This window comes from Podarcis muralis, chromosome 13 (genome assembly GCF_964188315.1).
Source record: "Podarcis muralis chromosome 13, rPodMur119.hap1.1, whole genome shotgun sequence".
Taxonomy (NCBI): domain Eukaryota; kingdom Metazoa; phylum Chordata; class Lepidosauria; order Squamata; family Lacertidae; genus Podarcis; species Podarcis muralis.
The window spans coordinates 32472585-32495493 of NC_135667.1; the positions used below are offsets into that span (position 1 = coordinate 32472585).

General features: G+C 47.5%; 1 protein-coding gene across 1 annotated transcript in view; it reads left to right on the top strand.

The window, feature by feature from the left end:
• Positions 1 to 22909, top strand: part of GPR179 (G protein-coupled receptor 179) — a 46860-nt gene that overhangs the window by 3867 nt on the left and 20084 nt on the right. The window contains exons 2-3 of the mRNA XM_028702995.2: positions 7654 to 7762; positions 21563 to 21665. Coding sequence (XP_028558828.2) covers positions 7654 to 7762; positions 21563 to 21665 — 212 coding nt within the window. The remainder of the gene's footprint in view (positions 1 to 7653; positions 7763 to 21562; positions 21666 to 22909) is intronic.

A 22909-nucleotide genomic window follows, 5' to 3' on the forward strand; every position in this document is an offset into this window, starting at 1 on the left:
AGTTTCTGGCAGAGATGTGGGAGGTTAGATACCTGTCCGTTTCCCACTGTGGGACTGATGGAAGCTCTATGATTAGCCACCTTTTTCGTCCCCGGAAAGACGTAATAAACTTCCTGCTTTTGCTACTGGCTGAGGATGGCAAAAACAGCAGTGGCCAAGCCTACGGTAGGCCAAAACCCATGTCAGCTTGGTGAGAATGCAAATTGTGCCTATAGAGAAGAAGGCAGGGGGTCTAGTGCCCGGTTTTTAAAGGATTTGAGAATTAAGAGGGAGAACAATCTGATGAGAATGGGTTTTGCAAAACCATGGCATCCTACTACAAGGAGTAAAGAGTTAGGTTAAACCTCAGGACGAAATGTGGTCCTTGAGGAAAGCCCCTAGTGAAGTGGTGGTTAGAGGAAGAACTTCCATCCCTCCCACCTCCAGCTAAAAGATTGGAGTTGGTAGCCAGGGATGAGTTTCAGTGGCCATTCTGTGTCCAGTCTTAGCATGCCCTGGATCTCCAGTCCCATAGCAATAACCAGAGCCTCTCTCATCAGTTTGGGATGAAGGGAAGCAGGGCCATCTTTAGCATATGCGCCACCGGGGTGCAAAGATCCACCCAGCGCCCCCAAATTTTGACACGACGGATCTCGTGACTAACTACTTCCCGCATTCCCACCTGGGGAAAGGCAAGCACCAGGCAACCTCCACGCATGCTTTGGGCGAAAACCACGTTGCTTGCGGGATGGAGCTGTTGAAAAGCCACATGGAGCACAGCTCTGTGCACCAGGCTCTGCAGCCTGGACCAGCCCAGCCAGGGGTCGCATGGCGGGGCTCCTTACATTTCTCCTTCCTCTCTGGCTGCCTGTTCAGAGCAGGGGGTTGAGGTTGGTCATTCTGGGGGCGGCATGAGGCCTTCTCCTCTGGCGTGCCCAGTGCACATGGACAGTGGCAGCAGCACCTCAGTACCTGCTTGGCTGTGTCTGGCAGGTGGGGCATTGCAAAGGTGAAGCGAGGCGAATTGCCGCCGGGCCCCACAGCTGAGCAGCCCAGGGAAGGTGCTGGGGCAGGGAGTGGCCCTGTACCGCCTTTTCTGCCAGATCTGGCCAACACAGATTTGGAGCGATGTCGGAGTCCAGCCGCACAGTCACCAGGGCGCAGTCGGTGGCAGCCTGGCGCCCCCCAGAATTCGGCGCCCGGGTGCCCCACACCCCTTACACTCCCGGGTAAAGATGCCCCTGAAGGGAAGAGTGTAACCTAACCTTCCTCAATGCCCCCGCACAGTAGGGTTTTCGGGAAGAATTCAGTTCCACACACTCAGCGGACCTCTAGCAGGTAACACATTCGGGCAACTCCCCATTCCCCCAGCAAGTACCACTCTGTCTCCTGGAGTACAGGAGAAGGGGCAACAGAGGGGCAAAAGGAGCAGAGAGCTGCCCTCCCACAACGTGGTCCCTTCTCCAAGCAGGGTAGCTAAAGAGAACACGAGGAAATGCATCTCAAAAAAAAGAAAAGCATCTATCTGCATAACATTTGCACATGCTGCTTCAAATGTATAGGTGCAAACTTCGAAATAATGACTATAATTTATTGAATTAGAAATATAATTCAATTCATGATAGTGGGGAAGATTGTGGCCAGGTGATCTGAGTGTCTGCTCGGTCCGCTGCCTAGGTGTTGCTCAAAATTGCTAGGTTGGCAGACCATCCTTTTTACATTTGCTCAAAATTGACGGGCAACGTCAAAGCCCTTCCTGCTCTCCTTTCTTAGATTTCCTAATATTTAAACTGGACTTGGGTGAGACAGCCCTTCAAAAAAAAGAAGACACTTTTCTGCAAAACAGGACACAGCCCCCTCTCTGCAGGCTTACAGTCTAAAATATATTGACACAAAAAAGGGGCAAAGGGGTGAACAAGAAAAGGCGCTGCTCCAATCCCATTGAAGATGTGAAATTTGGAAACGCTTGAGTCAAATTTGACATGCTGCTGGATTTCGAAGGTGTGTGAAACTTCCAGAGCTGAACCAATATTTCTTGACCGCACTTGTGCAAGCGTGATGTTTGGAGTGAAGCTTGCAGAGGCGTTATCAATAAAACGTGTGCAAAAGCACGGCATTCATTGTTGTTTTCTGAAGCTCAGCCCTCACACATGGAGACAGTTTATTCAAATCAGGTTGCTTAGTTTTGGGGTGTGCCAAGGGCCTTCTGGCGGTTCCCTCACTGCGAGAAGCAAAGTTACAGAGAACCAGGCAGAGGGCCTTCTTGGTAGTGGTGCCCTCTCTGTTCAACGCCCTCCCATCAGATGTCAGAAATAAACTACCATCTGATTTATAGAAGACATCTGAAGGCAACTCTCTTTAGGGAAGTTTTTAATGTTTGATCTTTTCTCGTGTTTTTAATATTTTGTTGGAAGCCACCCAGAGTGGCTGGGAAACCCTATCAGATGGGCGGGTTATAAATATATTGTTATTGTTATTGACAATTAGTGGAAATACTTGTCGTTTGGGCCGCTTGAAAGATATCTCTCTCTCTCTCTCTCTCTCTGTGTGTGTGTGTGTGTGTGTGTGTGTGTGTGTGTGTGTGTGTGTTTCCCATCTGACTGGGTTACCCCAGCCACTCCGGGCGGCTTCCAACAAATAGCAATAACATTACGATAATGAGCTTCCACAGCAGCACTGACTACAGATGTATAACAGGCTAGTTTTAGGATTTTCCATGGCAAGGGAAAATCCAGATCGTGTAGATCTCCACCCTGTCTCCATCCTTGCTCATTTTACCATCTAGTCCAATGGAAGAATTCTGGAGGACTCAAATAATGTGCCTGCGATTCTGTGACATTTTAGATGGCCTAATAAAGGTATTGCCTGAATATTGTCTTCTTATGGACCAATATAATCCTGTGGTAACAACAACAACAACATTTATACCCCACCCATCTGGCTGGGTTTCCCCAGCCATTCTGGGCAGCTCCCAACAGAATATTAAAAACACAATAAAACACCAGTGATTAAAAGCTTCCCTAAACAGGGCTGCCTTCAGATATCTTCTAAAAGTTGTTAATTTCCTTGACATCTGATGGAAGGGTGTTCCACAGGGCAGTCGCCACTACCAAGAAGACCCTCTGCCTGGCTCCCTGTAACCATCACTTCTTGGGCTGAATGATGGGGGTGGAGATGCTCCTTCAGGTATACTGGGCTGAGGCCATTTAGGGCTTTAAAGGTCAGCACCAACACTTTGAATTGTGCTCGGAAATGTACCGGGACCCAATGTAGGACTGGTGTTATATGGCCTTGGCAGCTACTCCCAGTCACCAGTCTAGCTGCCGCATTCTGGCTTAGTTGTAGTTTTCGGGTAAAAGGTGGTATGCAAATTTAGTAAGTAAATGTGTTTACCTTTACTTTTTAAAAATGATTTCCCCCTTCCCACCTTGGACTTAAAAAAAAAATGTTATAATCTAAAATAAACCTCTTCCTGATTTACAATCTTAATTTGTTCGTGGCCGAATGCTGATCGGTCCCTCTATGTCTCGACCACAGGCCTGTCTATGTGTCTGCCTGTCTACTCTTGCCCTTTGAATGAGCAAGCTCTTTCTGCACCATATATAAGTCCTTTTAGGCTCCCCCCGCCCCCAGTCACACTGTTGAGAAATTGTGTGTGTGTGTTTCATAGTGTCCTATATCTGATAAGTCCATCCTCCCCCTGTGCGTTGACCAACAGCTGCTAGCCAGTGTAGTAGTACATAAATAATCAACAAACAGGTTGTTCCCCATGCGGTGACCCTGTTTGGCTGCTTCAGATCTGTCTGTTCCAGAGTTCAGGCAAGCGCAAAAGCCTGCGTCCATCTGGAAAAGGGCACACTCTCCAGGCCATTTGTGAGCATGTATGTTGTTCATGTGTCTTAGTTACGTATCCATTTCAGCTCCCGGGAAATTGCATCCTTGACAGTGACTCTTGAGATTCTGACTTGCAGAATTTAGATGTAGTTAAGGGCATGGAGACGTGGGTGGCGCTGTGGGTAAAAGCCTCAGCGCCTAGGGCTTGCCGATTGAAAGGTCGGCGGTTCGAATCCCCACGGCGGGGTGCGCTCCCGTTGTTTGGTCCCAGCGCCTGCCAACCTAGCAGTTCGAAAGTACTCCCGGGTGCAAGTAGATAAATAGGGACCGCTTACTAGCGGGAAGGTAAACGGCGTTTCCGTGTGCGGTTCTGGCTCGCCAGAGCAGCGATGTCATGCTGGCCACGTGACCTGGAAGTGTCTCCGGACAGCGCTGGCCCCCGGCCTCTTGAGTGAGATGGGCACACAACCCTAGAGTCTGTCAAGACTGGCCCGTACGGGCAGGGGTACCTTTACCTTTAAGGGCATGGATTCCAGTCTGTAAGGAGGGGCAGGTTGTTCCTTGAAAGTTCCATTTAAAGGCGAACCAACCTCATTTGCGCTTCCTGAAACAAGATGTGAACTGAATCAGTCACCCTTCCAAATTTGCACTTCTCTGGTGTCAAGGAGATAAGTAACTATACAACCTTTAGAAGACACCTGAAGCCAGCCCTGTGTAGGGAAGTTTTTCAGTGTTTCATGTTTTATTATGTTTTTGTATACAGTGGATGCTTGGGTTGAGAACGTGGTCCGTGCAGGGTGCACATTTGCAACCCACAGCATTCGCAACCTGCTTTGGCGCATGCGCGACCGCTGAAATTTGGAAGTAACCCGTTCCGGTACTTCTGGGTTTCGGTGGGTCCACAACCCAAAAAAAAAAACGCAACCTGAAGCGTCTGTAACCCAAGGTATGACTGTATGCTGGAAGCCACCCAGAGTGGCTGGGGCAACTCAGTCAGATGGCAGGGTACAAATAATAAAATTCTTCTTCTGCAAATACAGTTCTCCAGCCAAGTAACCTGTGCAAAAATGTTTATCTTAGGCTAAAGTATGCATTAAAAATTGAAGTCGGGGGGGGGGGATTTATGAAATGTGGCACATTGTCCTGCATCTTAGGCAACTTTGGATCTTTTTTGGGGGGGGGGGACTTTGGGGTTTTCCTAAAGAAAGCTCAACAACTTTCAGGGTGCCCTGGTTTTTACTTTTTGAAATATGGCAACCCTATAGTAGGGAAAACATAACAGTTACAGGAAACGTGCCTTGGAAGAATGTGTATATCACTCAAAATTGCATACAAAAATTGAGTGTGTGTATAGTTAAGTGATTTTATTACGGTCATTGACCAGTATCGAAGCAAAACAATTACAAAAGTTAAACGCTCAAGGAAAAATAAAATAATATAAAAACACATATACCAGCGCCATTTTAATGCCAGGGTATATTTGGACTAAAATGCTGATTAAATTTCAGGAGGACTCTCTCCCTCCCCCTTTAATTGCAAGCTGATGTGGAAAGGTGGAGACCTCATTTGGAAAAAAAAGTGAGAAACTGCCTAAGCCATCCTGAATGCCAGGTCTGAGGGTTTAGGCACACAAATCAAGGATCTGTGGCCCTCCAGGTGTTGATGAACTCCAGCCCTTATCTGTTTCAGGAATGATGGGAGTTCAAGTCCAACCACATCTGGAGGGCCACAGGTTCTCCATCCCAATCTTTTAAAACGTGAAGTGATTGTCAGGGTTGAAGTCTACCTGGAGAGACGTTATCCCTAGATGTATGGGGAGGAAGCAGACTACTCAATAGGAAGGAAATGATGCTTTGTCCATACTTAGAACCTCATCTCCAGGGCTGACAGAACACATTTCACTTTCTGAGGCAAAGGTCAAGTTGACACATACCCCTTCATCACAGAGAAACCATTCAATTTGACCATTGAATCTTACTCCAACAGTGTGGATGGGACAGCAACCTCCACAGCTGGGATTGCCAACATGGCCCCCGTGGGCACTATTGCAGACCCTCCAAGTGTCCCTATTTTCCGGGGGCGTCCCTGATTTAGAGAAGCCGTCCCGGTTTCTGATTTATCACAGAATGTGCTGCTTTTCCTTAAGATGTCCCTATTTTCGGTGGAGAAATGTCGGAGAGTATGGAGTTATTCGACCCCCGAGCCATCTGAAGGCAATCCTTAGTGTATAGGGAAGCTTTGGGGTTTTTTTAAAAAATGTTTCATGTTTTATTATGTTTATATATACAGTGGTGCCTCGCAAGATGAAATTAATTCGTTCTGCGAGTTTTTTCGTCTTGCGAATTTTTCGTCTTGCGAAGCACGGTTTCGGGAAAGTTTTGGAAAAGCTTCAAAAATCACCAAAGTATTCAAAAACCTCAAAAAAGGCTACCACACCGCGTGCTATGAGTTGCTCCTCGAAGTCAAGTCGCAACTGTATTAATGGTTTTAAGAAAAAGGAAACAAACTTGCAAGACGTTTCCGTCTTGCGAAGCAAGCCCATAGGGAAAATCGTCTTGCGAAGCAACTAAAAAAACCAAAAACCCTTTCGTCTTGCAAGTTTCCGTCTTGCGAGGCATTCGTCTTGCAAGGTACCACTGTATATATGTTGGGAGCTGCCCTGAGTGCCTGAGGCAACCCATTAAGATGTGTGGGGTATAAATAGTAAAATTATCATTTTGGAATGGGATGTCCCTATTATCATTGGAGAAATGTTGGAGGGTATGGTATTGTGCCCCTGAGGTCTTTCTCTGTAGTGTATGAAGCCTCTGAGGCTCACGTTCGCTGATCCTTGGCTATGAGTGGGCTTACCACATAGAGCAGAAACAGGAAGTTGGAAAAGTGACACTCTTTCCACTTCCTCTCTCAGCTCTATGTGCTTCTCAAGGCTCAAATTAATAGAGCCAACGATTACATGGAAAAAATAGAGTGTGTGTACATGTGCACACGCACACACTGATCTGACAAAGGGCCCTGAGAAGTGATCAGATGACGTAGTGCCCTTGGCACTTGCTTAAAAATAAAAATGTACCTATGGACCCATGGACCTAAAATGGTTTGCAACCCCTGCTCCTCAGCACTTGGGGTGGCAGGCCATGCTGGCTTCAGGCTGTGAAGTGGTCTGTATATTTGAATCATCACCATCATCTAGATCCTCATGTTCTACATAGTTTGGATTAAATCCTTGCTCCCCAATGAAGAATAGTCTTAATCATCTCTTTACTCTCCCACGATTTATGGCGTGACCCAACATCAAACATCATTTCCCTGCTGATGAGCACAGGTTGCTCATGGGAGCAGTTATTTACTCATATCAGCCAGCTGTGGCAGTGTCTGTAGCAACCCTCAGACCTGTGACTCTGCAGAAGACCCAGGTGTTGTGTGGCGCTGTGGTCTAAACCACTGAACCTCTTGGGCTTGCCGATTGGAAGGTCGGCGGTTTGAATCCCCACAACGGGATGAGCTCCTGTTGCTCTGTCCCAGCTCCTGCCAACCTAGCAGTTCGAAAGCACACCAGTGCAAATAGATAGATAGGTACCACTGTGGCAGGAAGCTTTTCCGTGCTTTCTGGCTTCCATCACAGTGTCCCGTTGTGCCAGAAGTGATTTAGTCATGCTGGCCACATGACCCACCCGGAAAGCTGTCTGTGGACAAATGCCAGCTCCCGCGGCCTGAAAGAGAGATGAGCGCCGCACCCCATAGACACCTTTGACTGGACTTCACCATCCAGAGGTCCTTTACCTTACCTTTACCTCCTGCCTCCTACATTGCATGCCTAACCTCTTGTGTTATCTGTTCCAGGGGAGTTCTGAGGATGGATGTTAGAATCCAGAAGATTGACATAAACCAGTGTGCCAGTGGACAGGGATGGTTTGCAAACACCCACCAGTGTGACCTCAACAGCACACAGGTAAGGAAGATCCTTACAGCTCTACTGCCAATTAATCTCATGTATAACAATATTAGCTAGCAGCCTTTTCTTCTGAAGTACCCATCCTCTAGAACTCCCTCCCTACAAAGACCCATAACTCCTGAAACAACCTTCTACGTAACACATAAGTGCCTGCGGCGTTGCTAGGTGCTGTACGTCACACGGCAGTGCCACAGTCAGGGCTCAGACTGTGATTTACAATCTCGGGGATTAGCGGGGTCTGGTGCCCATTGTGACTGGTGGGGCAGGTGGCAGGGAGCCCCACAGTAGGCGGAACCAGAGCCAAGGACAGGAAGAGCCAGCTAATACCTGCTGCAGGTCAGGAATCACTCAGTTCAAAGGTGGAGTTAAGTCTTTACAGTGGTACCTCAGGTTAAGAACTTAATTCGTTCTGGAGGTCCTTTCTTAACCTGAAACTGTTCTTAACCTGAAGCACCACTTTAGCTAATGGGGCCTCCCGCTGCCGCCGCGCCACTGCCACACGATTTCTGTTCTCATCCTGAAGCAAAGTTCTTAACCCGAGGTACTATTTCTGGGTTAGCGGAGTCTGTAACCTGAAGAGTCTGTAATCTGAAGCGTCTATAACCCGAGGTACCACTGTATTAGCAAAAACACAACCTCCACAGATTTAGCTGAGTGTCAGGCCCAATGAGCAGAGCAACTCATTCCCAGTGGTCTTCTTCAATGAAAATCAGTTGCCAAGATGCCTCCACACCAGGCCTTTTTTCAAGCGATCGGAGACTGTGCCTGTGTGCAGCTAAACTCTCCTCCTCCCTTGTTGTGCCTCTTCTGATTTTGGGAGACAAGTAGGGAGGAAAGCTTGTTGCAGAAGGAGGGGGAGACACCCGTGATTCTGCACCAGCTGGACTCCTCTCTGCCTCTTGGCGTCACACATCCCACTTTCCTGTTTCAGCTTCTGTCCCTGATTCTGAACTTCTCTCTGCCACAAATCCTCCCTGCTCACTAAGCCCTGTTACCTCTTCATCTTCCAATACCCCCTCTTCCCAGCCTGCTACCTCTTCTCCCTCTGACCACTAATCATTGTCCCACCACCACTCCCTGGACTCTGAACCTTCCCCAGCTGGTTCCTCCCACCATTCCTCTGCATCCAACCAAACCACCAGCTGGCTGATGTTGGTGGACCACGGCCCCATTTATACAAATGGACCAGCCTCCGTTGTCAGAGATTACCGTATTTTTCGCTCTATAAGACGCACCAGACCACAAGACGCACCTAGTTTTTGGAGGAGGAAAACAAGAAAAAAAATATTCTGAATCTCAGAAGCCAGAACAGCAAGGGGGATCACTGCGCAGTGAAAGCAGCAATCCCTCTTGCTGTTCTGGCTTCTGGGATAGCTGCACAGCCTGCATTCGCTCCATAAGACGCACACACATTTCCCCTTACTTTTTAGGAGGGAAAAAGTGAGTCTTATAGAGCAAAAAATACGGTAGGTATCTGTGTCCCTCCAAATGTTATTGGACTTCAGCTGCTGCCTGGTGTTTTGCTGCCAGAGCTGGAGCATCAAATCTTTACTAGCAAGGAGAACGAAAGCTAGAGGACCTCTCAAAGTTTTGCTGAAGGAGGAATTCTCAAAGGTTTCTTCTTTGGCCAGGACAAAAATCTATCATACGGTACGATATATTGACAGCTAAGTCACCATATGAAACAAACACTCCTCACATTACATCACTTTGTACAAAATGTATAAACATCAACAACACATAAATCTTTAAAAACCAAAGACAGGTGAAATAACATTGAGAAGAAAAAACACAGCCTGGATTACTTGGGGGCTATATGTGAATTTCTGAAACGCAATTTCTTGTCGATGCTTGCAAACTTTTGTGCAAATGAATAAAGGGATGTTAATGTAATATGCTAAATGGTTATTGTTCCTTAAAGGTAAAGGTACCCCTGCCCGTACGGGCCAGTCTTGACAGACTCTAGGGTTGTGCGCCCATCTCACTCAAGAGGCCGGGGGCCAGCGCTGTCCGGAGACACTTCCGGGTCACGTGGCCAGCGTGACATTGCTGCTCTGGCGAGCCAGAGCCACACACGGAAACGCCGTTTACCTTCCCACTAGTAAGCGGTTCCTATTTATCTACTTGCACCCGGGAGTGCTTTCGAACTGCTAGGTTGGCAGGCGCTGGGACCGAGCAACGGGAGCGCACCCCGCCGTGGGGATTCGAACCGCCGACCTTTCGATCGGCAAGCCCTAGGCACTGAGGCTTTTACCCACAGCGCCACCCGCGTCCCTTACCCTTACCCTTGATTAATTGTGGTACGTTTCTTGCCAATTTGTAAAACGTGTTTCAAACATCTTGTCTCGCACACACTCATTTAATCCTCCTTCCTTTTCAATGCAGCTCCTGCCATTAAAAGTTCATACAAGTGCCTTACAATTAAAAAAAAAACTTACTGATGTTCTAGGCACGATCCAACTGACCATTTATTATATCATTTCATAGATTTTTGCTGCTGTCGAAAAGCTCTGCTCAAAGTACATACAGTGGTACCTCGGGTTAAGTACTTAATTCGTTCTGGAGGTCCGTACTTAACCTGAAACTGTTCTTAACCTGAAGCACCACTTTAGCTAATGGGACCTCCCGCCACCGCTGCACAATTTCTGTTCTCATCCTGAAGCAAAGTTCTGAACCTGAAGCACTATTTCTGGATTAGCGGAGTCTGTAACCTGAAGCGTATGTAACCCGAGGTACCACTGTAGGGTGTTTTCTCTTTGAAGAAACCTGCAGATTATTATTTCTTCTTCTTCTTGTGATCTTCCTTGCTGCCACAGGGATAGCCTGGCTGAGTCTCCACCCCGCCCTGCCCCCTTCAATCTGCTATGTTGCCTAGTACCGTTCTCAGCCAGCATCACTCTTCTCCCTCTCTGCCACTGCCTTCCTCATGCTTCTTTCCAGCATCCCTCCTGTGTCTCATTTCCCCTTTGCTTCCTGCCTCCCTGCATTATCCCCCCTTCTCTCTGCCGACCCATCTGCCTCCTTCAGCTGCTCTGTACCTTCACTGCACAGCAGGGGTTTAATGTGCAAATCTGCATTTAAGCACCTTTTGCCCGAGGAGTGTGTGTTGGTGCCTGCCTGCTGCGATGAACACTGGGCACGAAGCCTACAATGAGCAGGGACAGGATGGTTTGTTGTTCTCGTGGTGGTGGTGGTCTGTGTGTGCTACAAATCGGGAGCCATGTGACAGGAACCAGCTTGGGAGGTCTCCCAGGCGTGCGGACCAGTTGGTGCAAGGAAGCCGGTAAAGCTTTCAGAGGGACCAGAGTGGAATCAGCTGCCTGGCAATGTTTGCAGCAGGGTGTAAAATGAGTCAAGTTTTGATTCAGGCAAGACGTACTTGTGGCAAAGGCAAAAATAGAAAAGAAAAACGGTAGTCAAGAGGCAGGGTTGCAGTTCCTTGCACAGCTCTTCAGAGACCACGGCTCAGTGGCGCAGCACTCAGGGGTGGTTCTGGGTTCAAAACATGCACACACACATCTCTAGTTGGCTGTGAATGTCTCCAGTCTAAAATCCTGCTGTTGCTAGTCAGTATAGACCAGACATCTCCAAGCTGTTCAGGCCCAGGACCCACATTTAACCCAAACATACATTTGGGTGACCTGCTACTTAATTTAGTGCTCCTGTTGCAGCCCACCTTGGATCAGGCTGTGACCCACCAGCCAAAAACATTTACAAGTTGAAGACCAGTGTAGTATACAGTCCTGAAGCTGCATGGACCCATTGTCTGACTAAGATTCCTCTGTCCCCATGAAAAGAAGCAGCAGAATAAATGATGGGAAAGGAGCCTTTGGTCCTTTGTGCATAATGTACACCAGGGGTCAGCAACCTTTTTCAGCCATGGGCTGGTCCACTGTCCCTCAGACCATGTGGGGGGCCGGACTATATATATATATTTTTTTGGGGGGAGAACAAATTCCTATGCCCCACAAATAACCCAGAGAAGCATTTTAAATAAAAGGACAGATTCTACTCATGTAAAATCATGCTGATTCCCAGACCGTCCGCGGGCCGGATTTAGAAGGCGATTGGGCCGCATCTGGCCCCCGGGCCTTAGGTTGCCTACCCCTGGTGTACACTATACCTTCAGCTTGTTATGGTGCAGAATTTGGGCTACAGTGGTGCAGAGCAGCAGTGTACTGATCTTTTCACCTGAAGATAAATACTGCCTTTGCGTATACAGTGGTACCTTGGAAGTTGAACGGAATCCATTCCAGAAGTCCGTTCAACTTTCACAACGTTCAGAAACCAAGGCCTGGTTTCTGTTTGGCTGCAGTTGGAGAATGAAACTTTGAAAAACCACTTTAAACAAGAGAAAGGTCTCAGCTCACCTCCAGCCCTTGTCAGACCAAGTGGCTCTTGAGGAGTTTTTCTTGGTGCCATGACAACCAGCCTGTCTTGTTCCTCAGGCTCCTCCTTGGGATCAGAGCAGGAACTTATCATAGAGTTCCCTATCGGATTACTTTCCATATGTAAGGAGACATGTTCCTTAACCATAACTTAATTCTTTTGGGCAACTTGTGTATACAGTTTAATCTTAAGGCCACCCCAGTAGTTCTGAAAGGTAGATAACGTTTTGAGCCCAGAGTTATTGGCTGTAGTCATTCTTAATACGCAATGATGCCTCTGGCCGCTTCTAAAACTTCACCAAATGTTTTACTTTATTGGAATTTTGGTGAAATTTGCTGTTTGTTTTACATTGCAAATGAACGTGAACTGAATGTTCTAAGCTGAAAACAGGTGGGATTAATGTCAGCAATACAAAACCCAGGCGTTAATGGTCAATATTTCCACAGCAGAACTTTCCATGACATATTCCCTTTATATAAGCCCAGTGTTTTATTTCTGGGGGGACGCAGGGAGACGCATACCCCTAAACATTTTGTGAATCTAAGTTTGGCCTCATTGAGGGGCAATATTTCAATATGAAATGGGACGCAGGTGGCGCTGTGGTCTAAACCACTGAACCTCTTGGGCTTGCTGTTCAGAAGGTCAGCAGTTCAAATCCCTGCGATGGGGTGAGCTCCCGTTGCTCAGTCCCAGCTCCTGCCAACCTAGCAGTTCGAAAGCATGCCAAAAAGTGCAAGTAGATAAATTGGTACTGCGGTGGCAGGAAGGTAAATGGCATTTCTGTGTGCTGCTCTGGTTTCGGTGTTCCCTTGCACCAGAAGCAGCTTAGTCATGCTGGCCACATGACCTGGAAAAACTGTCTGCGGACAAATGCCGGCTCCCTCGGCCTGTAAAGCGAGATGAGCGCTGCAACCCCAGAGTCATCTGTGACTGGACCTAACTGTCAGGGGTCCTTTACCTTTACCTTTTTATTTCAATATGAGTAGGAAAATGAGAGTACCCCTAAACATTTTTTTTTGGGGGGGGGGAAGCACTGTGTAAGCCCATCACACAAAAGATCACCTGGGCAGCTTACAGCCTTCAGTTCAGCATGGGAGAAATTATTCTTTTTCGCCACTAAATTTATCCATCAACACCTCTGTCTCTTGTCTTTGGGCAGTAAAATCACAGAGAGAGAGAGAGAGAGAGAGAGAGAGAGAGAGAGAGAAAGAGGCCGAAGTGTCGTATAACTTTGTTCATTTTACCTGTGATTCCTGGCATGATAAATACTGGCATGATTTTTATTATGTCATTAGCAGGGCATGAGGGCAGAGGTCCTCCCCAGTTTGTTTGTCCCTGGCACCCCTGGTATTCGGAGGTTCTACTCTGTGAACATGGCTAATTGGTATTAGCTATTGGGACCTGCAGCAAAATGTTGCGGTGTGAAATTCTCCTGTTCAGGATACTCCATTCCATCCCTTCACCTGCCAGTATTGTTTTCTTCCCGCCCCCAGCAGTCAGTTTGCATTCTGTGGCCGCCAAACATGCTCAGTCCTCGTAGGACTGTTGTTGTTTTTAGTTTCCTCTCCCTTTCTGGTATATTTATTTTTTCCAATGGATATATTTTGTACTTCTACAACCCTCAGTATTCCCCTGACTCTACCGATAGCTCCCCTACTGCGTGAGGATAGGACAGTTTTATCTGGAGCCCCCTAGAAAAGGAGGGAAGGATTCTAGACTAGGTGTAGGGATCCTATCACATTCCAGAGGTTGAAGAACTGTAACGCCCATCATCTCTAGTCATAGGCCACGCTTGTTTAGAGCTGATGGGAGTTGTAATTCAGCGACAACTGGGGGACCATCCTGCTTCATGGATTTGTCTATCCCTTTTTCTAAACCACCTGAGCAAGGGACCATCAACAGATCTGGTGGCTATGAATCCCACATCCAAACCGCTTCTCAAGTGTGTTGGGCCCCTGGCTTAGATCAGCCTGCCTCTCTTGACAGCACCCCAAAAGCGCCACTTAAGGCAGCTGTTGCGCCTCGTCCAACAGTAGGGCCGGCTTCACCCACAGCACCTGGAATGTACAAAACCCAGCGCCTTCTCTTTTGCATCCTTCCACTTCTGATTTAGCAAGGCCTTTTCATTCTTCCTTTCTTAAGAGAGAGAGAGGAAACACAGTCCAACATTGTTAATTAACAGCTCGCATCTATCTTTGGCTGATTTCCGTTCCATCCTCCTTTTCTCATGCTGGGTAAATACCAGCGACACACGCTGATCATTATGTGTGTGTAATTAAATCATTTCTTTTGAACCATGGGAGCCCTTTAAATATCTTCTTCCTCGGGCGCTTCTGACTCTGCAATCTGTGAGAGCCCAGGCGTTCCTCCCATCTAGCCACCCCGTCCTAAAACACAGGCTCCCCACCTCTCATTTCCTCCCCCACCCCACATTTTTCATCTGCTCCCTGGCCTCTTTTGCCCCTTCCCCCATTTCCTTGCGCCTTATGCTTGCTAGCACTACCCTGAATTCCTAGAAGAACAGGCTCCCACAATCTGTTCCTCAGACAAATTAGGACAACATTTTTGGTCAGGGAGCTGAGTGGATGAAATTTCACCCCATCACAGATTCCAAAATGGATCGTGAAGCCTAAGGGGCCCTGACCTGTTTATTGAACGTTCATCCTGATTTGCTGGCACAAAGTTTGCCCAGAGGTTCAATTATGTCATCTTTATTTATTCATTAAATTTATATGCTACCCTTCCTCCTGAAAGAGCCCAGGGCAGCAAACATGTCAAGAAACAATTCTTGATTTTTTTTAGAAAGCCTAATAAAAACAGTTAAAATGTTGGCTTGTGAGTTGTGCATTTGAAACCATTGATTTTATTGTATTGTTTATTCATCGTTTTAGACTGTACGCCCTTCAGAGTAGATAAAAAAAAAATTGCACAGAGCCATGTATATTTATAGTGCTATGGTGCTATGGACATAAATGTTAATCATAATATTCCAAAGCCAGTTAACATTATAAAAACATTAGAAAGCAGTTGATAGCATCGTCTCAACCAGGGATCTCTGGGTTACCCAGAACTGTTTCTTTGAGCCATCAAATGCCTCTGTAAAGAGTGTGTGTGCATGTGTATATACAGTGTGTGTACACAGTGTGCGCACATGTGTATATACAGTATACATACAGTCATACACATATGTATATATGCACATATATGTACACACACACACACTTTGTTTTGAGCATTCAATGTTATTTGCTTGTGCTTTCTATACCCTGAAATGGGACTGCAACCTGTCAGAATAAGGCAGGTCCTGAGGCCATAACAGAAATATTTCCACCCTGAGCTGAATCTCAGTGTACAAGCAGGATTGCAGTTGAAGTGGAACTCTGCCCCATTCCTACTTCAAATCCCACCTCAATCCCATCCTCATCATAGGCGCCAACTCCTAGCGGTCAAGGGGTCTTCGGACCCCCCAGTAAAATATTTGAGGGGGCCAGGACCCCCCCCCCAAGTTAATGGGCATTGCCATTCAAATGCACCGCACCATGTGATTGATTATGCGGGGCTTACCTGCCACCCAATATTTTATCCAAACTGGCACCCCTGATGTTCATCGGAGCCTTGCATTAGCCGCTCTAACTCTTTGCATCTCTGCTTGAATTGTGCCTTGAAAGGCTACTGAACTTCAGCTTAAGAGGCAACATGAGTCCTCTGAGCATGTGCAGGGTGCCTTCACCATTGAGAAGCCGCAGCCCTTTCTTCATCATCATCAAACCTTTTATTGGCATCACATACAAACATCCAAAACAAATCAACACAGAATTACCACTTCCCCAGTGGCACAAAACATTTGCTAAAAGAGGCAGAGCAGTCTATGGTCACATCTCTACGTCTCCAGGGAGATCAGACGTCTGCAGTGTATTTCAACGACAAAAAACCAAATAGAGATATTTGACCACTAACTTGGTGAGCTCCTGATCATTCCCCAGTAATAGAAAATGTATGACCTCCAACTCTGGTTTCCATTTGGGGATACAGAGTTGATCTAGAAATTGCTGGCGGAGATCAGCATATAGTTTACAATTAAGAAACATATGTGTAAGGGTTTCCACCAGGTGGTCTTCACATGGGCAAGTTCTTTCTCCTTCCACTCTGCCTGAGAACCTTCCCCAAAGGATGTGAGGGTGATCTGGCTGCGACATCTGTCACCCCATTGATCGCCAGGGTTGATTCAGCTGATCTGGCTGGCTAGGCAGGTGTCCCCTCCCTCCCTCCCCGCTCCATGTGTGTCCCTCCCGAAGCTGCGCGCTCGACCATCCCAGATAGAAGGAGCGTACCGTTCTCCGGTCAAGGGTATACGATAGCTGCACTCCCCTGCTAGAACCTCCAGACAAGCAGCCCTTTCTTGCAAATCTGGGACAGGAGAAGCAGCTCCTGGGTCAAGAGGTGCGATGGTGGCATGCAGGGAAATTTTTCATAGGGAAACAGTTAGGGCCAGAGGTGCCGGCTTGCGAGTGGGGGTGATGTCATTCGTGTGACATTGTGACGTCCTGACGCCTCACACTGAGCATCGAGGCTCCATCCCAAAGCCCGTCAGAAGCTTCCCAGGCTTTGCGAAAGTGTTGCCAGGGCTCTGACAGGATGCCAAAGCCCTCCTGCCTACTTCTGAAAACCGGGTGGGCTTTGGGAAGATGGCAGAATGGATCTTGGACCCATTGTAACCTTGCACCTCCCTCCCTAAGTTGGGCAGAAGTTTCCTGTGCTTTGGGAAGGAGGTACCAAGGGAACATTTAGGGGACCAGCCTAGTCCCCTTAGTCCAATGACTGCTTGCCACAGAGGTGCAACTTTCACTTGGGTTCACGTGCCATGGTGACGCATCTTGTTTTAGGCAATCAATAAAGGTAAAGGTAAAGGGACCCCTGATCATTAGCTCCAGTCGTGACCGACACTGGAGTTGCGGCGCTCATCTCGCTTTATTGGCCGAGGGAGCCGGCGTACAGCTTCCAGATCATGTGGCCAGCATGACTAAGCCACTTCTGGTGAACCAGAGCAGCGCACAGAAACACCGTTTACCTTTCCTCCGGAGAGGTACCTATTTATCTACTTGCACTTTGACGTGCTTTTGAACTGCTAGGTGGGCAGGAGCTGGGACCGAGCAACGGGAGCTCACCCCATCGCGGGGATTCGAACCGCCAATGTTCTGATCGGCAAATCCTAGGCTCTATGGTTTAACCCACAGCGCCACCCGCGTCCCAATTTAGGCAATCAATACGATATGCTTTTCTTTACAGGGTCCACACTTCCAGTACCATTTTGCTTGTTTATTTGGTCTGGGCCTCTTCCGCCCTCCAGCTATATGCAAAACCTGCCTTCTATCACTATAGACGTTCCCATTGCTGCTTGGGTCTTGCGAAAGTGGATTTGTGATTTCCACCATACAGACCAGAAATTCGTGTTGCTTAAACCGACTGCCAGGACACTTTGCTGGAAATGGGAAATATATAGTTTTCAGAGCAGAAAATCATGGATATTTGCAGCATTCCTACTCCCTTGCCATTGCTGCCTGCCTCAAGCGCTGCTGTCTCTCTGCATCACTCAGTGAATTCAACAAGATGTATGCATTGACCAAGCAATTGATCCCTCCCTGCCCCCCGCTGTACATTGCCACACAAGGAAATCAGCACTCAATAGTTCTATAATGCCTTTACTAAATTCATCTTACACTCCTCTTACTGTGATCGCTTTACTCCTGTGCTGGTCCCGGGGGGTTACCGTGCGGCGTGGTCCGAGTCCAGTCCATGGCTGAGGGTGTGGTATGGAGGCTGTCCGTCAAGGCTGAAGCGGGGTCCAAGGCAAGGAGTCGGGTGGGGTCAGGAACTCTGGCAGAAGAGCAGGACAGGGTGTGAGCAGGAACAGGTTACCAGCAATGTTGCTCCCGCAACCTGGGACTGGGCGGGCTGGCTTTTATCTGCCCCGAAGCATAGGGCGATCCTGGTCCACAGGCACAGGCAGTGGCGTAGCGTGGGGGGTGCAGGGGGGGCCGGCCGCACCGGCCGCAACATCTGGGGGTTAGAGTTAGGGGGCGCAAACCCACGGGTTAGGGGATGCAAATTACTTGCCTTGCCCTGGATGCTGACAACCCACGCTACGCCACTGTCCACAGGTGATTCACCTCTCCTGGCCTGGAGGCGAGCACTCCTCCTGCGAGAACTTAGTTCCCTCCGCCTCTCTGCCCTGAGCCTCTGCAGCTCAGGAGAGGCTGGAGGGTTACTGGACCCAGAGGCAACCTCACCTTCCCTTGACGGGGCTGAGAGTGGAGCACCTGCAGGCAATGGGTCCTCAATCACCTCCAGAGCCAGAGCAGATTCAGCTGGTGTCTGCTCCTGAGGATCTGGCACAGGTGAGGACCCTTCAGGCTCAAGCCCCAGCCCCGGCTCAGCTGGTCCCGGAGGCGGGGACTCCTGTGCAGGCTGGGATTCCTCAGGTTCAGCCTCTGAATCCGATTCCCAGGCCATCACAACTCCTCTTCTTTAGCACTTAGGCCTGTCTACATAGATGTTAGAAAGATCATACTGTAGACTGTAGGGGCACTCCCAAAGCTGTCACTATTTTCGAGTGGGATTCAATCGCACACACTGGCAAATTTAGGTTGCAAAACTTGGCACTCTTGCTGAATAAACCTCCTTAAAAAAGTCGGGGGTTTGAAAAAATAAACCTCCTTTAAAAAGTCGGGAGTTTGAAAAAAGTCACTTTCCTTATTTTGCAATAAGGAAAGTGACAGGAAAATGCTCCAGAAAGTGTGCAATAACAACTGCTTGTATAACCTCAGAGAGGTACAGTTATCAGAGACCCCTAGGAAGAGGTCTTGGCTGTTAAGCCACTCAAGGAAATGTAGCTCAGGGAGCTACAACTAACAACACTCAATACCCTTAACAAACTACAGTTCCCAGAATTCTTTGGGAGAAGCCATGATGTGTAGAAGCGATATGGTTGCTAATACTTGGTTCCTATCTGCACAAGTTGGAAAGTCGGCAAATTTAATAAGGATTCATATGCCTCTACACCCCAAAATACGATTTGGGCTACCCCATATACGTAGCTCCAGGACTAGGGGAATGCTGAAGATACACAATGGTTTTCTGCAGGCAAAACTGATGATTTTACACAATTTAATGCTTTATGGCCCCAGGTGATAATTACAAGTAAGGAACTAGGGGTATGCTTCACACAGTATCCTTAATGATACAACTGAGAGTTGTATCATTAGTTGTATCCTAGAGAGTATGGGGCTGCATTTGGGCACAAGGTGCCGCCAAGGTCCGATGCCTCCCTGCAAATAATAACCGATAATAAAAACTGGGGCCTGAATGCATCAAAGTAAGCTTTGGAACACCCCAAAACATGTACGCACTCCTCCAAAACAGCGTCCCTTCAAAGATGGCATAGAAGCACATCCTGCCTAACACTTGGTGCGTAAGACACTGTCAGGCTGTTGCACCCATGTAAATAGTCACCAAAATAGGTGAAGCTGAATAAGGATTTGGGGCCTCTGTGCTCCAAACTCAGCTTTGCCCCCAACCACAAATTGTACCCCCACACCTCCAGGTTAGTGTGGTGGCATAGAATTGCTTGCGGCTTGCAATTCGTTTTCACACTGGACACAACTCTCTTTTTGCTTTTACAAACGACCCACAATGCATAAGGGTTTTGTTTTGGTTTTTCGGTTGTTGTTTTTTTAAAAAAAGATAAACGCTCAAAATCCCAAAATACAGTGGTACCTCAGGTTACATATGCTTCAGGTTACATACGCTTCAGGTTACAGACTCCGCTAACCCAGAAATAGTTCTTCAGGTTAAGAACTTTGCTTCAGGATGAGAACAGAAATCGTGCCCCGGCAGCGCAGCGGCAGCAGGAGGCCCCATTAGCTAAAGTGGTGCTTCAGGTTAAGAACAGTTTCAGGTTAAGAACGGACCTCCAGAATGAATTAAGTTCTTAACCCGAGGTACCACTGTACAAAACTTCCCAATATGTGCGAAGCTCTGTTTCAGCATCAGCCTGTCTCCTTCTTTCCCATGGCTTTATCATGCTCCGATGTCCGAAACTTGATTTAGAAACTAGTGACAGGAAAAGGTCCGTTTGCAAATGCAGGAATTTCACAGAGTCCGTTCCCAAGGAACACACAGATGGTTTTGTCTCTCTACCTCTCTCTGCACCTTCCTTCTTTCCGCCACGCTGCCCCACTTCCTGAATTAGCGTATCTTCTCCTGCTGTGTGGGGTTTAAGGGGTTTCTGGGTCCTTTTGGCGTCAAAAGCCCTAGGAGGCTTGCCCCTGTGGCCGCTCGTTTGTTGGTCACATTTGCCGTGTCCTTTTGGCTGCGTTCTGCTTCCCAAGGGATTAGTGTGCGCTTTGCGGCATTAGTGATCCATTTAGGTTTTAGGAAAAGGGGATTTGGCCATTCAGCATTTGGCTATTATTATGCTTAAATGTTTAACCACTGGTGTCCAGAAGAGGTGGGGTGGCATGTCAACACCAGCAGAGTAGCGAGAAGGAGTTGTGGGTGGCAGAAAACAGGAGTGCCTTGGATGAGGCTCAATTCACTTATCTCTAACTTAATCTGACGAGAGGTTAAGAGAAGGTCTCCTGGATTATAAAGGAGGACAAATCTGGGGCTTTGGGGAAGAGATGTCGTTCAGCGGTAGAGGGTCTGCTTTTCAAGACCTTCTACCACAGCTGGTTCAATCCCCAACATCTCCAGGTAGACAAAATTGAGCTAGTCTGTGTTTCCCAAACTTGGGTCTCCAGCTGATTTTGGACTACAACTCCCATCATCCCTAGCTAGCAGGGCCAGGGATGATGGGAAATGTAGTTGGAAAACAGCTGGAGACCCAAGTTTGGGAAACACTGAGCTAGATTGAGCAATGGTTTGACTCAGTTTAAAGTAGCTTACCTATGCTCCTCTCTCTTAATATTTTAAGGCTACCCTCAGACAGAGGTATTGAAATGATCACTTGAGAGGAGGGAGAAATTAAATTCCGTTCATATTTGAAGGCAAACCTACCTAATTCACTGATATAATACACAAATCACAAGCATAGCCTTCTTCCAAATTCACTCTTATGAAATGCAGTTGTCCAGCCAAGTCATGTGTATAAAAGTACGTATACTGTGGTAAAGTGTGCATACGTTAATGAAAGTAACATTTAAAGCGTATTATATTAGGGGACATTGCTCTGCAAAAGAAGAAGTCGTCTATATCAGGCAAAAATGCATAGAAATATGTGCACATTGGGATAAATTTGCCCGAAAAGACTGAAGAATTTTCATGACTCCCCCCCCCCCCCCGAAAACTGGTGTGGAAATGTGGAGAGAAAGAGAGAGAGATTAACTCACAATTCTGCATTCCATCTTTCAGTGCATCCCGCAGGAAAACAAGGGTTTCGTTCTTGGAAAATACCTTTGTCAGTGCAAACCAGGTTTCTACAGGGCAAGTAGAACTTTCTCGTCATCTAACAACGGTAGGTAGCGGCACTTATATGGCTTTTTGTGAACCTTGCACAAACAGATCCTAGCGGGGGAAAGGAGATGTGCAGGCAGTGCACTGAAGCACCATTCAAAAACTCAGGGGGTGGGTGGCCTAGGAGAGGACACTGTCTGTGACAGCCCCAAAGTTGTGGAATTTACTCCTGACAGAGGTGCATTTTGCAACTTCATGATACAGTTGTCAGTGATAGCTGAAGAGGTACCTCTTTATCCTGGCCTTGTGACACCTGAGATGTATATATTCAAGATCCTCCCTATTTTATGTTACTTATTTTTTGTGATTGTAATTTTTTTGTTTTTAAAACTGTTGTTGTATCTGAAATGGTTACCCCTTGGGAATGCAGGGTGAAAGGCAGGTGAAGGATTAAAATATACAGAAAGAAACAAACAGCTATGCACACACACCCTTGAAAGTAGAATTGCACTCAGGAATGTACAAGGTAATCTCTGCTGAACTTGACGAAACAGGGGGTTGGGAATCTTGGGGGCGGGCGACGGCAAAGTTTTATTAATGCTTTTCACAACAGAATAAAAGACAAGCTAATCTACACAAAGAATAATAAAAAGACAAGACAGAAAAATACAGAATCCTCTCTCACAAATAAATCTTAGCTTTTGTCCCATACAGAGGAAGATGTTTCCTCTAATCATCATCATCTTCATCATTTATTATTTATACCCCGCCCATCTGGCTGGGTTTCCCCAGCCACTCTGGGTGGCTCCCAACAGAATATTAAAAACACAATAAAACAGCAAACATTAACAACTTCCCTAAACAGGGCTGCCTTCAGATGTCTTCTAAAAGTCAGATAGTTGCTTATTTCCTTGACATCTGACGGGAGGGCGTTCCACAGGGCAGGCGCCAGTATCAAGAAGGCCCTCTGCCTGCTTCCCTGTAACCTCACTTCTTGCAGGGAGGGAACCACCAGAAGACCTTCAGCGCTGGACCTCTGTGTCTGGGCTGAACGACAGGGGTGGAGACACTCGTTCAGGTATACAGGACTGAGGCCGTTTAGGGCTTTAAAAGTCAGCACCAAAACTTTGAATTGTGTTTGGAAACGTACTGGGAGCCAATGTATGTCTTTCAGGACCGGTGTTATATGGTCTTGGCGGCCACTCCCAGTTACCATTCTGGCTGCTGCATTCCTCTCTCCTCCCAGCGTCTTAAGCTGAGAGATCTCCCTTCCTTGTCTCTCACACAGGCTTCTTCAAACTGTAC